The sequence below is a fragment of the Lonchura striata genome, chromosome 3 (genome assembly GCF_050655825.1).
Source record: "Lonchura striata isolate lonStrDom1 chromosome 3, ASM5065582v1, whole genome shotgun sequence".
NCBI classification, from domain to species: Eukaryota; Metazoa; Chordata; class Aves; order Passeriformes; family Estrildidae; genus Lonchura; species Lonchura striata.
The window spans coordinates 44,326,991-44,345,957 of NC_140705.1; the positions used below are offsets into that span (position 1 = coordinate 44,326,991).

At 35.6% G+C, this 18,967-nt stretch overlaps 1 protein-coding gene across 2 annotated transcripts in view; it reads right to left on the reverse strand.

Annotated features, from left to right (window-relative positions):
* Positions 1–18,967, reverse strand: part of SEC63 (SEC63 protein translocation regulator) — a 54,651-nt gene that overhangs the window by 6,727 nt on the left and 28,957 nt on the right. For both annotated transcript variants that reach the window (XM_021553824.3, XM_021553825.3), the window contains exons 9-18: positions 17,996–18,090; positions 15,242–15,374; positions 14,017–14,109; positions 9,128–9,282; positions 7,191–7,338; positions 5,368–5,450; positions 3,669–3,728; positions 3,285–3,443; positions 2,246–2,404; positions 1,350–1,451 (exon numbers count right to left, since the gene is read on the reverse strand). In XM_021553824.3, coding sequence (XP_021409499.2) covers positions 1,350–1,451; positions 2,246–2,404; positions 3,285–3,443; positions 3,669–3,728; positions 5,368–5,450; positions 7,191–7,338; positions 9,128–9,282; positions 14,017–14,109; positions 15,242–15,374; positions 17,996–18,090 — 1,187 coding nt within the window. The remainder of the gene's footprint in view (positions 1–1,349; positions 1,452–2,245; positions 2,405–3,284; positions 3,444–3,668; positions 3,729–5,367; positions 5,451–7,190; positions 7,339–9,127; positions 9,283–14,016; positions 14,110–15,241; positions 15,375–17,995; positions 18,091–18,967) is intronic.

An 18,967-nucleotide genomic window follows, 5' to 3' on the forward strand; every position in this document is an offset into this window, starting at 1 on the left:
TGGTGTACTGGTGGAAGCTGTACTGAGAGATGGGAGTGCACCCAACTGTCAGGAAAATACAGCTTCAAGTTCAGCCATTACAGAAGCAGATGTCAGCTAAGGCCTTCAGGAAGACAATTTATTCACCTTATGTATTCTCTGGGTGCTCAGCAACAAGTCTTAATACCCACAATTAGCTTTTTAATGCTGCTAGCAGGTAAAACCAGCAGGAACAATATGATCATAAGCATGTGGACAATGGCGTATGTTTGCACATAACAAGCTGTACAGGGTACAGGCATAAAGAGCCCTGGGGACTGAGGAGAGGGAGCAAATATACACAGTGTCTTCCTTTTCATTCATGTTTTACTCCTTTTTCCCATTTTAGTTGTCTTCTTTAAACCACAGGAGGAAGCATAAGCCTTGCATACCACCCCCATTATTTGAGATAGCACAACAACAGAGAACAGATCCTAGATTAGTTCCTTAGTAAGACTGCAAGGAAGCAAAGGAAACCTCTGAAGCACTGGCCAGGAAAGAAAGTGTGGCCAAATACTCCCTCCTGGTTCCAATCAGGTCATCCCAAGGACCTAACTTATCTGCTCAGAACACAAACCCTCCATTTGGAAAATCTCCTCTTTTTCAAAGTTCCACTGCTGTTAAGGGCTTGTCAAACAAATACTGAGTGGCTAGCTGTTAGTGCAAGTAACAACTGATATATCAGGTAATACTTTCAACACCAAAAGCTGCTATAAACACACCTCAGGCTGTACTGAGTCATCACTCTCAAATACATCATTTTCTCTGACACTCATCCACACTAGAACTTATATTTTTGAGCTCTATAGGAAAGGCTGTTCCACATTTGGCTTCTGCCACTTCCAGACTACACTGTGGTGAAAAGAGACAGCTTTGCCAACCAACTCCATCTTCCATCACTGTGCTGCCACTACATTGCTGCATTGAGACTTGAAGTCAACCAGTAAGCCAAAACTACCTGCTGATCCAAATGACCCCCAAAACTCTCCTGTGATTACTCATAATGTAGGAGAGGTCAGGACTACCCCAGGTACAGACACTTGAAGTTAAATGTAGAATTAAAAAACCCAAATGTTTCGCCTTAAGTTTTATACAAGTTTGCCAGTCTCTGGGAACTGAGTAGAAAGAATAATGAAGAAAAATATTTTAGAAAAGTATCTGAAAGTGTTTAATTCTATACATTAAGACTTTATAAAATTAATACTAATTTTTCCCAGGCATTAAGCTTTTTTAAAAGCCCAATATTTACAGTAAAAAATATTAATTGAGCAATTAATTTATATTATTATTAATTTTCAGGTTTCACAACTGTAATGTCTTATATTACTGACCTCAGGGAAAAAAAGACTGTAAACAGGATGTGTTATCTTTGACTTCGTTTCAAGAAGGGCTCGCTCCTTTCTCTGTATACTTTGCTGTAATTCTTGCCACTCCTGTCAAAGATAAGGTTAAAGAATTATTATGCACTAACCATCTTTTTCATTAAAAAGACAGAAAATGGTACATGTGACTAGTTCTTGTGCAATACTAAACATTATAAAGGGAAAAGGCAGATCTGTGGGGTTTGCACACATTCTTCAAAACTCAATTCTACAACACTACCTCTAAACACACTCTACCTCAGCCATAGGAGTCCTGATTACAAGTTTGATTATTCCTTTCCCATTAGAAGCTTAATCTCACCCTGTATGGGCCATTCACCTGTCACTCAAGTCTTTTATTGTAAGACCTGTGGTGCAGAAATCATCTACCACCACAATGTTTCACCCTCTATTACACTACACTATTACAGTTTCAGACACATAACCTGACAGTTACTAGAGTTTAGTGAGCTCCTGTACAAGTCTGTTCAACTACTGCATGCTTAGTATGCATTTTGCAGCATGCAATAGCCACTACCTGTAAAAAGCACATTTAAGATGCAAATCTGCAGCTGATAGTAATCAAATTAAACTGAAATAAATATTTTTTCTCCTGAAGTTAAGCCATGTTTCTCATGTCATTTCTAAGTTTTCTGACCATGCTGAAAAGACTCTTTGATATTCACTCTGAAGCAAACTTGAAATTACAAAGCTCTTATACCAGAATGAGGTCTGAAAACCTCTGGAGATCCGGTATTACTCCTTCATCCTAGTGTTGCCTAGCCTGAGGGGATGCTAGAGGATTAAAATCCATTTTCTCTCAACCCCAGAGGCAACATTACCCTTCAAGAAAAAGCAAGGCTTACAGCTTCATCATCTTTGTTTTGCTTCTCGTCTTGTTCTCTGTCAGAGTCTCTGTCACTTCCATCATCTTTTTCACTTTGAGAGTCCCTGTTTGTTTCTTCTTCTTCAGATTCACTGCCTTTATCAGAGACCTCCTCTTCCTCTTCCTTCACAACGACTTCCTAATGGGAAAGAAAAACAGAAACCAAACACCTCTAACTTAGTTTGTCTGCATTACTGTAGTACACAGAATTCACCATGCCTGCCTTAAGGCAGGGCCACACGATCTACACCTTTCTTGTGTCACAGAGTTATGTCTACAGGGAAGATTAATCCTTTCCACCTCATTCACTAAGAGGGGGACAGAAGCCATTTTCCTTCTCCATATGGCTCTCACAACAGGAATAGGAAAAAATAGTATTTAATTCCCAGAAGGATGTCTAATCTCTGCAAGTGTTGAAGGCAAGACTGGATTGGGCCCTGGGCAAATTCAGCTAGTGAGTGGCACCCCTGCCCATGGCAGAGGGGTTGGAACTAAATGTTCTTTAAGCCAAATGATCTTTCAACCCATACCATTTTATGACTCCAGGACTGTATTTCATAGTGTCTTAAAAAAATTACAAAGAACTTAAGAAAGTACCTACAACATACCCCATGAGGTGGAGAAAACACCATGCATTGAGAGCATAAAGTTACTAAAGCTACTTAATTTATCAGAACAAAATCTCATTTTAGTTTTTATCTTTAAATAAAAAGTAGAAGTTACAGAACAATTCACCTCCAAGAAGGCAGTATAACAAGAACAAGTAGTAAGAAGGGACTAAGAAGCCAAATTTTTAAAACAGTTGAGCAGAACTTTCAGTGGCCACTGCAAACATTACCATGGTGGCTCCCTGATTACTTCACTAGTAATTGTTAAATGCAGAGAAAACAAATGCTATTTTAGAAGACACACTTCATAAAAGCATAAACTGAAATGTAAGAGACAGATACAAAACCTCCTATCAGATTACAAGTGATAAACTGAATAAAATTGTAAGTATCATTGAATCTATGAGCTACCCCATTAGCTTGTTTTTGCTTCTGCTGTTTCTGTGGTTGCAATGAAGGTGGCATAGGTTTCTTTTTCAATGGCTTCTTTTTCTTTGATTTTGAAGCTTTCTTGGTTCCCTTATTCTTTTGTTGCCATCCTTTGCTCTTAGCTTTGTTGGCATCTCCTTGCTGCAGGAAAGTAGTATTAAAATATTTATTCTGTTCATAAAATTTCAGTCATTCAACTATACTTTAAACGTTTTAAGCTAAGAACCAAAATTACAAAACACAGTTCAAAGGACACTTCAGTAGGCATTTCTGAAAAAAATGCTTGAGGAAGTGTACAATTAGCAATTCAAGATCTGAAACAAAGTTCTCTTTAATTAGCAATAGGAACATTCACTCTTTACTTACCCCATCTTCTGCTGGTTGCTCTTCTGCTGCACATATAGACTGTTCCTTTTCAAACACTTCCTGGTTAGAGAAAAATGTGAAAACTACTAATGCCTCTCCGTACCAAGAGCAAATTATTATTTTATATTTGAACTTAAACTAAATCATCTTAATCAGGTCTGAATATTTTACTCATGGCAAATTCTTTTATCAGTGACAGACACGACAAGGGATTAAGAGATCAAAATTAAACACTAGCTCAAACATTTGGTCTCAGATTTTTCCATCACTAGTATTATAAAGAAATTTAATAGCAACATGTCACTTTGCTCCAAAGAATCTACTTGTTTTATAAAGCACAGAAATCCTATACCACAAAAGCAAGCAGTAGTAAAATGCTAATTCTCCTCCAGTTGTCAGAGCATTAAAAACTTCAAACAGCTGCTCTGCTACTCAGGGACACAGAACAACAAATCAAACCAGAAATGTGAAACGTTAAGACACAACACAATGTTAGTATACTATAGACTGGGACACCTCTGGATTTTTTTAATGAGTTTCTTTCTTCAAAATACACTATATGCCATTTAAAAAAAAACCCACCCAAACAAAATAGTCACAAGGAGCTGTCATATATAAAGATGGCAAAGAGGAAATACCACCACAAAAAACATGCATCATACAAAAGGCTACCTCTTGTTTTACAGTCATGTGTTTCTATGCCAGACTGCCTAGTGGAGGTCACACAGGAAACAAATTAATTTTCTATATGCTGTTAGACATTTTAGTTTCTAAGTATAGTTCAATATCCTCATAATTTTCAGTTTCCTTTATTCTGCAATTCCAGCATAGTGATAGTGCTTTTACTTTCTACCTACTGCACTCTCAGCTACCACAGCATAAGCACGTGGAGCTTATATATACAGACTTTTTATATATACAGACAGGCTTCCATAGTCTGAGCCCAGGCTTGTGTGTAATACTCAGGCTTGTGTGCCTTACCTTAGAGGTGTAACTCAGACCTTCTGTTTACTTAGAGAATTATGTCATTAGTAGAGATGCAAAAATTGACATTGCAGTCTTTGACGTGTCAAAGCTTGTTTAGGTTCTCTGTATTAAAGTTTTTTGTTAAAATAAAACCATTAATGTATTTTAAGCTAGAAAATAAGTACAAGTCAGAAGTTTAACTACGAGGGTATAGTATTGGTTTGCTTATGCCACACTGTTTCCTACACAGCAGTCTACACTCTTCATGTGACACTGGTGAACCTCCTTTGTGTTAAGTTCTGCATGTTCTGCATTCTGCTGGACTGTATCTCTTTCATAAAAGTGTCTAAAACACCCAAAAGATTTGTAACATTATGAGCCCACATAAAGCAAAAGCAAACACTGTCCTAAGGACTTGAGTGAATATTTTATTTTAGTTCAAGAACCAAGTTTCTGAATGTCTCTTTTCCTGTTGTTTACAAACCTCAGAGCAGTATCACTTGCCATATTCTTTTACTGTTCCCTAGACAACTGCAATGGGTCAGACTGAACTTTGATTTTATTCCAGGAAAACTTTCTTATTCAGAAACAAGACCATAAGGAGGGATTAAGAGCACAAGTTCTCAATTTCAAATCTTAACCTCACAGTTATATTTACAAAACAACCAGAAATGCCTTTTTACTAGTGTACACCCACAGTTACCATGAAAAAACAAGAATTCTTAATACTTACTGCCATGGTCTGTCTTGTTAGTGTGACCAGAACAGTTACAAGAGAACCTACTGTGATGTTGTTGCTGTCTTCATCATCCAAAACTAGTGCAAAAAGAAAAACAACACATCTGTCAGACTTCTTTAAAGCCTTTTTCTCCATTAAACATTGCCTCTGCTATTTCTAAATGTAAGCATTCAAATTCCAGAATTTTTAACAAAAATAATTTCAAAGTATTATTTAATAAGTCCTTTACAACTTCAAATATACTATCAGAATGAGAGCTGGTAATTCAGAAACCTATAAAACCACAACAATGAGTTTGAAATTTTAATTGCATGAAAGTTGGAAAATTCAAAGTTATAGCTGCTGTGGGAACCATAACCCTGTAATGTTGTGCATTATATATTAAAGCATAAAACTTCAGAAACATGAAATATCACACATGACCAGAGGGACCCTGTTATATTTGTTCTGGGAATCATAATTTTCATTTTCCTGACTTTCATATTATTAACAACTCAATTTCAATGCCACATTAACAATCATACATTTAATTATTTTTTAAGGAGAAGGCAAAGGAAAATAAAAGAACAGCAATCATTAGTTTAACTGAAACATCAAACAAACCCCACAGGGGAGCCACTGAGGAGTTTATACCTCCAACCTATAAAATGAAGAATGTCTCAGGTAGGAGAGGAATAGAATTTTATTCCAGTGTAGACATTTTATTTATTCCCCTCCAGTGAAACTGCTTTCCCTGTGAAAGCAGTTTTATTATTTGCTCATCTTACATATATATTTTATATAGTGGCAATACTGAGCTAAACAGAAAAGCATGTGGATGGTTTAATCCTCCACACCACACTTGAGTGCAGCTGTGTGACAAATGAAGACTACAGGCAGGCAAACGTTTGTCAAAATATGGGCAGGTACTTCAATATTGAATTTTAAGCAGATTAACAAGACTGTATACAATCCTAAACTAAAGAACATAAAATTTTCTGTTTGTTTTAAAAAAACCAACAAAACAACATAAAAAACATTCAGAAACACCAAAATTAGTAGACATTTGCTTCCTAAACAAAGAAATATTTGCTTCCTTCTAACATTTGCTTCTCACAGGGAACTGTACATAAGCAAAATTACAATCAGGCTCCCCAAACAAAGCATACCACATTTTGAATGTGATCATTGCTATCACAATGAAAACATAAACTAGAAATAAGAATTAGAACAAACTTTCAATATCACACATTTACTAACACTTATCTTCTAAAAAGGAGGCCACAGAACCAATTCAGTTCCCACTGCAAAGCTGTCTAACAGGAACTGCTCACAATATACCTAATCTTCAGAGAGGGAGAGCATTATACACAAATGTAGCTAAGCATAGTTTGGACAAATTCTGCCAGATATAAAAACTATACCAGGATTATCACAAAAGAACCCCAAAGGAACCTCACAAATGACTGCATGCTGAAGAAAACCGAGCATAAATTCTGGAGTAAGTGTAACTGTTTAAGACAGCTAATAAAAGTGGTATTTGAACCAAAATTCCACATTTCTCATGAAATATTAAAATTCAAAGACAAAACTTCAGGTAAGCTCGTGTATGAGAAACTACTGCTGGCTTGGGAATACATGGAATGTTTCAATGTACTTTATCTCCTCAGACTGTAGCTCTCATGTACAAGAACCCACTACTCCAAAGTAATATGTAATTTCCAGGTCACACAGATAGCAGTAAGTTGTGTTTCAGCATCCTCCAATAGCTTACTGCCAGCAGACTATCAAGATGTCAGAAGAGTGACATACACAGAACAAAAAGACCTCCCACTCACCCTGTGGTTTTATATCCATAGTGACATGTGGAAAGCTGCCAAGGACAGCCATAACTTCTTCGTATTTCTTATCTTCTAGGAAGTGCAGCAAATTGCGACGATCTGAGCCTTTCAAACTCACCAAGTCTTGAATACTTTTGATTTTATACTGAAATAAAAAAAGAAGAAAGGAAGTCTCATGGTAGAACAGAACACAGTCCAAAAATGAACTCTTCATAATACATCACTGGTGTCCCCACGTTACTAATACATACATATCATTACGTTTGTTCTTATAAAAAACTCCACACTTTAGGAAACTGGCAAGCGTATGTTTTGAGAAACAATAAACCAAAGAGGTCACACTCAAACCTACTGAACAGAACTGCTCTGAACGTTGGTGTGTTCCTTAGCATGTCACACCTTAGAAATGGCTTATAGTTTCTTATAAAATTGTTATTTCAGAACAGTTTTTCAGAAAGCTGAGCTAAGAAATCTTCTTAATAGGGGTTTTTATTTAGATAGAATACTTGAGTGCTTTCAGATTTACATTAGCAGAAACAACCAAATACAGGTTTAGAGGGTTTTTTTTGTACTAAACTACAAACAAATCTAAATCCACTCCTAAGATTTGCAGAACAGAGCTAAAATGAAGACAGACTTGAACATTGATTAGCTCACCATTATAAATGCATGTACTTTATTAAAAAGAACTTCATGCATCCAGGTAGACTGATCATACCCCCAATCCAGAGCACTGTATCTTTGAAGAACTCAATGCATGTGATCCTGTGAAACTAGCCTAAAAAACTGGGGTTTCCCCCCCTCTTTCACAGCAAACAGAGGTGGGATTAAAACACAACCAAATTACTTGGTTTTTTACTTAGTTACAATCCACATGTCAAAAAATACATCTAAAATTGTTTATTTTCTCATATGTTCCCTGTAATTTAAGACTGGATTTAAAAAGTCAGTCTTCAATGATACCTGTAAGAGAATCTTTTACTTTATCCAAAGGATGACTACTTGAATATTTCATGAACAAGCATTTTCAGAGAGGATTTAAAAAATGCAGTACCTAAGAATTCTTAGTCTTGACATTAACACATAAGCATTTAAACACCACCTAAGGCTGTAGTTAAAGTGAAACAAAAATACCATCAGATAAAAAGAATATTTTCAAGATTCATCCAAATTAACCAATGTAATAAAATTACCAAAGTCAACAGCTTTTAGAAGCAAAGGGCTGTTTATAACCAGGCAATCCTAGAAGACACACTAGACTCAAACGAACAAGCAGGTTTCAATGCAGAGACAATTGGTGAAACAGAGTGAAGAAACACATGCAGGTATTCAGACAAAATTATTATTTTTGTCCTTAAATTCTACAAATCCCGAGAGTTACCCAACTACAGTTATGTAGCAAAAGCCTTGTAAGACACACTCTTTCACACAGAATCACAAAGTCTGAAATGCTTCCCACAGTAACTGCTATTTTTTCTTTTATGAACTCTTCTGTGTAAGCTTCCAAACATATTTTTTATCAAAGTACATTAAGAACAATATAAAGTCAACCAAACCCTCCCACCCATCCCCAGAAAAAATGTCCCAGTAGGATATTCCAGACACATTCTGTAAGAATATTAAATAGGAGATAATGCATTTTAATAAGAAATAAACTGTTTCTGTTGTTTCTTAGGTCAACACAGACTGATCTTTCACACTTATTTACACTTAACAGATCTCTGATCCTAATTCCCACCTTCTAATTGAAATGGATTTTAAAAAAACCAAAAGCAGACAGAACCACTGGGAAGTATTGTATTGAGTTCCTTAAAAATAAATCTATTTTTATTCTCTTAGTGAATTCATCACCTTGCTTCCTTAGCCACAAATAGGTAAAAGAAGTAGCAGATCACATTTTAAGAGGTTACCAAGTATCATGTGTATTTTTATACCTTTTTATGATTGGAAACTCTCCTCAGATTGTCCTCTTCAATGTGAGGCAGCTGTAAAAGGGGAGACTTGAACTGCTGAAGACCCTGGACTGTCATCTGGGAAAGCTTCATACAATTTTCCAAAGATCCCAAAGATGGAGCACGGAACTCCCTTTCTTGGGGAGAATGAAACAAATGATATAGTTTTTAATTTTTTTTCTTCTTATACTTTTCCAATGTATACTTGTACTGCAGAAAACCTTATTTCCAGTCCACCAAGCAAAAGAAAGAGATATCTTAAAATGTTCAGTATAATTAACTAGGCAGACGTTTTACTCCAATTCCAGGGACACAGACCAGGAGACATTTTCCTCCCTCTATTTAGGATGTCACAGCTGAACGGTAACATTATCTGAGGGAACAACTGCACAATGTATCTATGTAATTATTATAGGCAAAAATTTCACCAATTCAGTTTAAAAAATGCAGCATCAAAACAAACTTATTTTATATTTGTATGTTTTATGCATATGTGTGTATAACATGTTTACTGTAGAATTTATTAAAATTTATCATTAAATATTAATATTTTACAATATAATACATTATTTATAATATTTCTGTCTTGAGAAATAAACATATAGGTTTCAGCCTATCACATGCAAGAAGAAAACTATATTTATAATTGGAGCTAAGCAGAGCATATTATATTATGTTAGAAGGCAGCAAGAAGAGCAGCAAAAATATCAAATGCAAGACTTTATATAAATAAACTTACTGGCTAAAAGGAGTGTCTATTTGACTTTTCTTACAGAAATTACCTACAATTGTTTTCATATTTTAATGTACAAAAACACCTACACTCATAATTAAAATTATTATAAAGTAGATAAGGAGAAATAAGTCTTAGCCAGAACAGAGCAAAAGAAAAACAAAAAAGCCACACTTTGCAATTATTAATTCTCATCACATCTGCAAAGAAATGAAAAAGGAAAGTAGACACAAACTGCAATATCACTTTGTTTGACAACCATTCATTCATACATAAAACTTCTCATAAACCCTGTTTAGAGGACTCATTTCAGACCACTTCTTATCTCACTGCAAATTTCTAAGCAGCTATGAAGGCATAGTAACTGCATTGTTCCCTCTGCTTCAGCTGCCCCTCTCCTCTTCAAATTGTCCCTTTCTTCACCAATTACACCAAGCTACAAATTACACCAAGCTATAAATATCATCAGCTATCAAACAAAATTACATGGAAGGACATGTGGCAATTATATGCAAATGCAAAGAGAAATATAACACAAAATAGAACTACCTGGCTAGGCACACAGGTAACTGACAAATATGTAACTTCGACCTTTAAAAAACCACATAGTAATGGAAAGATTAATGTCCCAACCAAGTAACACTACATTTACTTTCCATCTTACTCAGCTTCCAGCTCCCCTGTAATTTTTTTGGCTGCTGCTGCTAAGGAAAGTCACAGGATTTTTCTTCTTAAGTTAAAAAAACACACTGCAAACCAAGTCAATAAAAGAATCCTAAATAATCTCTGACAAACTGTCTTTTGCAGGAAATTCACCTAGAGCTTTGAGACCACAGAGCACTAGTCAAAGTAGAAAATATTCTCTTTTTTAAGGGATTGACTCATCACCTATATGACAGTAGAAAAATATTTTAAAGTTGGAGAGTATGATCTTAGTTTCCTGAAAAGAACACAGGTCTTTATATTCCCTGAGAATGGACTTAAAGACAGCATAGCTTTTAACATCCCCCAAATGATCCTACCATAAAATTAATGTCATTGCTGTACCTATGCTGACAGGATCTGATTGTCAAATTGCACAATACAAGATGACCTTTAATGTAAGGTTATTAAATTGACCAAAAATATAAAATCGTAAAATAGGTTGTGCTGACCTCAAATATCATCTGGTTCCAAACCCCTGCCTTAGGCAGGGACACCTTCCACTAGACCAAGTTGCTCAAAGTCTCATCCAAACTAGCCCTGAACACTTCCAAGGATGGAGCATCCACAGCTTCTCTGGCAACCCATGCCAGCGCCTCCCCACCCCTGACCAGCAAAGAATTTCTTATCTAAAACCACCCTCTTTCAGTTTAAACCAAACATATGACATTAAAGCAGTCCATTCCAAATTTAAATGCAAATTTTAGTTGCCTGCTAAGGACTGGCTTGACCTAGGTCAAGCCACAACCTCTTTCTTATTCACACTGCAGCTTCCAACCTGAATTAAGGAATGTGCTTTGTTTGACTGGACAGCTGAATGCATGCCTAACTTCTGCAGGCACTTACTGGAGCACATCCCATATTTTTGGCAGCAAACAACTCACTTGGCAAGGCAGCTATCTATTTATTATATTTAAGGATGATCTCAAGGAAGCAAGCCATGAAAATAATTTATACCTGCTGATTCTCAGGTATCAGCTACAGAACAATGGATGCAAGCAAGGGATGCCACAAAGCAAACCTAAGCGCCAAGATCGAGAAGACTCATATCAAGTGTCTTTCTCCAACAGACCTGATTACAAGGTAAGCATGAATTGCTGCAGACATTTTTAAGCTTCTAATAGTAACAAAAACATTTCAGAATATTTGAAAGACAGGAATGCAGCACAAAATGAGACTTCTCATCCCACTATCGATTTAGGTATCACAAAGTATGATTTGTCCCCAAAATATTTCTTGGGATATTATTAACACATGCCATTACCTCTGTACATTCACAGAGCCAGGACTACTAAAAATCTATGACTAATCGTAGCTTGTAATCCTTTTATGTACTGTGTCAAGGCTGATGTAATGAAAATTAGAATTAGCCCCAAAATCAACTGCAGTTAAGTCCTAAGCCACTTAAAATTATGGTGACAAATACAAACGTAAGCAAAGAAGTCGCTTAAAAATTTCAATATCTAACTTCAATTTTATTCAACTTAAAAAACCACAAACAACACAAAACCAAACCAATGCCACCTTTACAATTTCCAGTTGTTTCCCAGGGCAATACAGTTCTCTCTAGATGCACAGTCATCAGAAACAGGGTCAATGCATTACATTTGCTAAATAAATAGTAAATAGTAAAAGCAGTGACTTCGCTTTAAATCAAAGACCAAAATTCTGAAACTATTTACCTTGAAATCCCCAATTTCATTACTATTAATGGGAAGCTGTTGGGTACCACCTTCTCTTTAACACCATGTGCTGAGAGCACTGGCATGGAAGCAAGAGGAAATGTTTGGTTGTTTGGTACAAATTTGACTACTGCCACTTCCAAACTTTGGAAACAATTTTAAGAAAAGCTGTAAACAAGTCCTGAACTATACCTATGAAACATACCTACTTTTTTTTCCAAATCTAGGGAAACAATTTCTACTGTACATAATGACACCTAATTCTTTTCTGCTTTCACAAAATGATTGAGAATGGAAGAGATAATGATAATCTCTGGAAATTGTTAGAGGTAGAGATTGTTCAGATTCGGTTTATAAATAACCATTTCACATGCCAATAGAAAAATCGTTTACACCACTGTATTTCAAAATACTGTCTCCTTTTCTTTTAATTTCAGTTAAAATCTAAAGCTCTGGGAATTTCAAAGCAATTTATTAAGAACAATGCATCTATAAATATTTATTTTAATGTCAAATTTAAAAAGTACCTCTGCATATTCAGAAGTAGAGGAAAAGAACAGAGTTACCTGAAGGTCATGTAAGTTGCAAAGTATATCATGCACTCTGTTCAGTATCTTATTTCAGCTTTTACAAGAAGAACTATAGGTGTTTCTCATTTTTCAAAGACTTCTAGTTCTCTTGCATAAAAAAAGCTTCTGCCTGTGTTATTTTGGTTTCATTTTGCACAAGAGAAAACAATTATTTGCTAGTTGACTAATATACACATAGGCCATCTAAAAATTTATTTTTCAGAGCCTTGAAGTATTTTATAGTATCTCAGAGGTTCAGGTATTTTTTATAAAATACTATCCAAATTTAAAGGAAAAATAATCTAAGCTAGCAGACATCCTTATCTGTTCACATCCCCTCTCACACTTTATTTTCTTATGGAGCACAATTTCCAGCACCACTTGCAATAGTTCTGGGAAGTATCCTTCCCAAAACCATTCTTACTAGGAGACTATCAATGCTCATTAAAGGAGTTTTGGTCTAGTGAAGATCAACTAGTAAGTATTTTTTGATAGCAAAAAAAAGGTGACCAGTTTGACATAAAAAAAATGCCTTGACTGTTTGGCGCAAAAAAGGAATTATATCCAAGTCTTTGCTTCCTTACACTGCAAGGAACCATCTTCTGAGTAACTGAGTAACTACAGTGGAAGAAAATGTTTAAATATTATATTTAAATTAAATTACAATTTCTATGGCAAGACATACAGCTAAGCACGGGCCCCTACAACTTCAGAATAAAACTACATAGCAGGCTAAAGAGGATAGAATTCTAATAGGGAGAAATATGAGCAACATACAAAGAAATAATGGCAAAGAAATTATCTAAAACACAAGAGGCACTCATAACAGGAGAGAAAAAATTGTAGAAGTGCAAATGGAAAGAACACAAGTCTTATACTAAATGCTTTGCTACTGAAAATAAACAATGCTTTCAAGAAAAGGTTTTCAACTGCAGTTAAGAAAAAACTTTAATTGTAAAAATTACAAGCAGGACACATATAGTCAGGATTTCTGAGCAGAGTTTAGCACCAGCAGCATTTCAATCCTCAAAACAGAGAGCTCTCTCATTACAATAAAAAGAGCGAAAGTGCATTTAGGCATTTCTAAATATCACAGGTTAAGTTTCCCACAAGAACCAAAGACTTTATGAAGTATCACAGTGAAGAAACATTTACTGGTTTTAATTATACAGTTTCTTTTCTTACCTTCCCTGCTTCGAGCCATTATTATTAGTTGGCAGATCACATTAATCATTTCTTGAAGTAGTGCAGGACTCTTCTTAAGGATAAACTGCTGATCTGCAAGATACAACTGGCTGCAATTATGCTGTACTACTTTTAGGAAAAACAATCAATTACATGAACTGGACCATTTAATGGCATGGTCTTCACTTCTATTCACTCTTGTATTACCAAAAATGCCACTTTATTCTCACTGACATATCCATCTGCAACATTTCTTAAATAAAACAGGAAAATGAAAGCGCACAGAGGAAACAAATTTTGTATACCAGCTTCCACACTAAACAAAATAATATTTATTAAATCCACCTAAAAAGAAGCAATAGGATGGCACGGACAATTTACCAGTCATACTAAAATCAGATGAATTCTTTATGTAATCACAGGTTAAAACCAGGATTTTTAATTTTAAGTGAAACACCAGTTTTGCAAAAAACATTATTTGCAAGGTTTCAACTTCTTTCAAATGTAGTTCTGTGAAGTTCTAAGTACAAACAGTAAAACAAAGGTGAGATCTTTTTCATGTCTTTTTAAAGGTGATTATTTTTCTTTTGAAAGGAACTAAAAAATTTGAAGCAAAGCATTTTCCCTGGTTTGTGTTTGGTTTTTTTTATTTCCATTAAAACGCAGAACATCTCAACTTTGCCAGTCATTCTAAAACTATGGCTCTCATGGCTGAAACTTAAGAAATGAATTTAGAAACATTTCTGTTTGAATATTGAAAAGTATTAAAAATTCCAAAACACACACCAAAGTTCACAGGTAACTGATATTTAAAGTTCTAATCTTGTCATCTTTACTTCACATAGTGAGCTAAACACCTCCAAAAATAAATACACATGGAAATGCTATAGAGAGCAACATTATGCTGACCTTGGTTTTCTTTGCTCTGAAAAGCAAATATACTTCACGTTTAACTTTTTCTTCTATTATAAAAATCAAAAACAATTTATCTAAGCAGTATTTACAGCCAAAAGTTTTAAAAAGTAAAATATCAGTATTGTAGGGCTGTCAGGAGAGTGAGGAAATGTTAAGTAAATGCTCTTAGGGGTCATTAAAGTTGAAAAACTAAGCAGCTTGCATACAGACTATTGAGCAGAGATCCATTCAACTCTTTGTAAGACAAAAATCAAAAGTACTCTAGTATGCAGCATTTTGCTCTGTTTCCAGTTAGGGGAGAAGTCATTACCTTCTTCAAGGACCTCAGGAACTGGCATCCGGGCAAGATGAGTCAAGAGCAGAACTCTGGCTTTCAGACTGTAAGGGTAGGTGAGAGGAGGCTCATTCTTTTTTAAATTTATGCCACCAATTTCTCTGATTAGCTAAAAAAAAATAAAAAAAAGGTTAAAGAGCTATTTTTTTGTAAAATACAGGCAAATACAGGAGAAGAGTTCACAAGGGAAAAAAAAAAAAGCACGTTCACAAAAACAAGAGTTTAAGTAACTTTTCCTTGGAAATTTCTGTAGAGATGAATAATTAGCCATTTTTATTCAAAACCCAGCTCCAAAAAGTAAAAAAGTGTCTTTATATACCTTTTTTCAATGTGTGAACAGATGGGATGTAAAGATTTGCATGCAAGAAACTTGTCTTATGTAGTGTTAAATAAGTTTGTATTGACAGATAAATATTTTTAATATCTGATTCTACTGCCAACGTTTACTAGATTCAACCATATTTCTAAGGCATTTACATTGAACTTAATATGCACCAGCAACAACATCACCTTGAGACCTTTCACCCATCTAAGACACAATGAACTTCCCTAGGAATAATTTCAGATAAAACAGGAAGGAGGTTTACAAGCCTGAAATCCCTTGTAGGCTGAAAATTTTAACTTCACTATAAACCACACCAACTTGAAAAAAACATGGTGTTCTTTACTCAGGATGACTTTTCCTGTTCCCCACAGTTCAAACAGGCATAAGTAACAGTAGCTCAGATAAAGTAGCATTAGTACATGGCCCAGAAGCTTCACTTTTTAAGCTCAAAAATTCCAAAATCTTAAAACAAAAAGAGAACTTTGGGTATCAACAGCTAAGCTACACCAATCAGTCTTTCCCCACACTTGAAAAAAGTCTTTCACCAATCTTTCACCACACTTGAAAAAAAGATTTCTGATTCTGTGCTTATAAGAAATTTATAAGAAGTTTCTTATAAGCACATCCTGGTGCAACCCCAGATCAAGAGCAGAAAACTTAGAAACGAGAATTTTGTGAAAAATGGATCATGGCCCCAAAACCAGGACATACTAGCGGAAGCTATTAGCAATACCATTCTGTGTTGATGCTTCAGTTAATTGTTCTGTCATACAGTCAGAAAAAAACCACAGATGACACTGAATACTGGACCTTTAGAAAGGGAACAAAATCTGTTATAAAATGCAAAGTCACGCACTTGCATACTAACAAGAACAGCAGCTCAAAGATGGGAACCTGTTAGCTGGAAAACAGAGATACCTAAGATGGGGAAATTCTGAAAACTTACTGATCCCACTCTAGTTGTACTAAACTCCCATGTAAAATAGCTGTGGAAAAGAGTATGCTGAAAGTCATTCCCTGCAAAAATACAGGAATAGTAGTGCCACCAACTAAGGCACTGTTAAGATTTAACATAGAAAACTGTGGACAATTCTAAGCAGATCAAAAATAATGTAATATTTAGAAATCTATCAACTGGGAACAGTACCCTGTTCAGCACACAGCAGGAGGAGCAAAATGAGCCTTTTGGAAAAGAGAGGAATGAAAGACAGCACTTTTTCTAGTTTAGCAAAACAAAGACAAAAAGATGACTAATGGGCTATTGCTTCTGTCTACAGATGCGTAAGGATACACACAGCAAGAATAGTTTAGACTCCAGAATGGTGATGATAAAAACCAAGGATATAAATTGGTCACAAACAAGACTCCTAATCATTAGAACAGCAAGTTCTGAAACAGCTTCTCAGCAGGATATGGTTACAGAAGGCTTGACTGCTTTTTAAATAATGAATGATTAAACATAAAAGGCCTTGCAGAATGCCAATGCTGGCAACAGCATGGTGAAGAACCATTGATCAAGGTCTTTTCCAGCCTTTTGCTCCCATGTTTCAGCTCCCTCAGTGGCTGAAATACCCCACTTTGAGTAGAAGATGGAATTGCAGTAAAGTCCACAACAAGATAAATAACTTGTAAAAGAGAAAAAGACATTTGAGTAAAACAGACTGAGATATCTCTTACTTTTACATCACATTTAAAACATGAGAATTCAACTGTGTGCATGCAAAGATTATATTTGTGACACTATTTCCCCCTCTTTTTTCAACTCAAAACATTTTCATTGGAGCATTTTGTATACTGTTCTTTAAAACTTCTTAAATCAAAGCCTTAGTTTCTGCTAAATAAGTCTTTCTAAAACTCTGCTAGTAAAAATTGTTTGCCGCAGTATGCATTTACAGCATCTCTGATGCCATTGGAAACACTGAATGGAAATTAATATAAAAGGCAATCAGAGGGGAACAGATATTCATGGAGGAATCTTCATGATATTTAAAGACATTACTAATTCAGACATTGGATAGTAATTTTATTTTACTGGTAACGCACTCAACCAGATTTGTGTTGACGATTTAAAAGAACATCAAATGGTGATCACCTCCTTAAGTCAATTCTCAACATTTTTAAGGATTAACACTAATTTCCTATTTACTTTACCCCTCCCCAAAAGTCAAATACAGCAGCCTATATACTAAACCAATTCCATTTAAAATAAGCATTAGCACCATTAATACTATATTTTCTTTTTAAAATGTTTAAATCAAGTCTAGCTCATATATCTGAAGGGATACAGTTGCCTCACTACAAAGTTAATGTCTGAAGAACTTGAATTCTGTTAGCTGGTCATCCAGAACCATCACCTCCCTCTTCCCTAGAAGAGGACAGTTAAAACACCTCTAGACATGACTGACCTGAGGTATCTGGATGTTGTCTGCTGGTCTGCTTGTCGCATCTTTATTGTACTGAGGATCAAATTCAGATGCCCCTGCTAAAACCATGATAAGCCCTGAAAAGAGAATTGGAGTCAGACAAAGAAAAGGTCAACATCCTAAAGCCACCAACTGATTTCTACAGAACCTTCAGTCATAAAACTTATCCCCCATAAAACACTCCTCCCCCAACAACCATGAATACCCATGCCCTCTACTTCATGGATCAGTTACTACTGCCCCAGGGCAAAGGATGCAGGAATCAATGTCTGGCACAAAACAAATTATTCAAAGCTCAATTTTGCATGGTACGAAGTCCAGCATTTGACACTTAATGTCTTGAAAAAAACATAATTACACTTCATTAGGACAAGCAGAAACCACTGCACAGCAGTTTGACTACTGCATGCTCACAGAACCATTCCTCTCAGCAACCCATGTGCCTGCAGCAATACCACAATGTGCATGGAAGAGGAAGGCAGAAAGGATAAAATTTCAGCTCCATTTTCTGCTCAATCAGCATTGAAAATTCACCAAAAAAATTATTGTAATTACGAAAAAAGCAGTCAAATAATCCTACAAACAAATGGCAAAAAGATGATGGACCACTCTTTTCTTAATGTGATTAGGAAAATCCATATTACCACAAAACATTCCGTAGTGTAATTAAAATGAAAGCCCTAGATAACTGGGTATTTTAGTCCCATTGTGAGCTTCCCGCTCATGAACATACCAGACCCCTCAGCCACACAAGAGAGCTCAAACAATCATTTGCTCCAGTTAAAATAACTTTTTCAGCAGTAGTTACTCAAGCTTCCTTCTTATATTTTAAGCTAGTGCTCTTACGAGCAAGTCGAAGTTATTTTTGCCTACCTGCAGTGCCCAGTGAATTCAAACTAGTAACAATGAGTCAAGTTCCCTGAGCATCAATTTTCATTTCCATGCTCAATTATC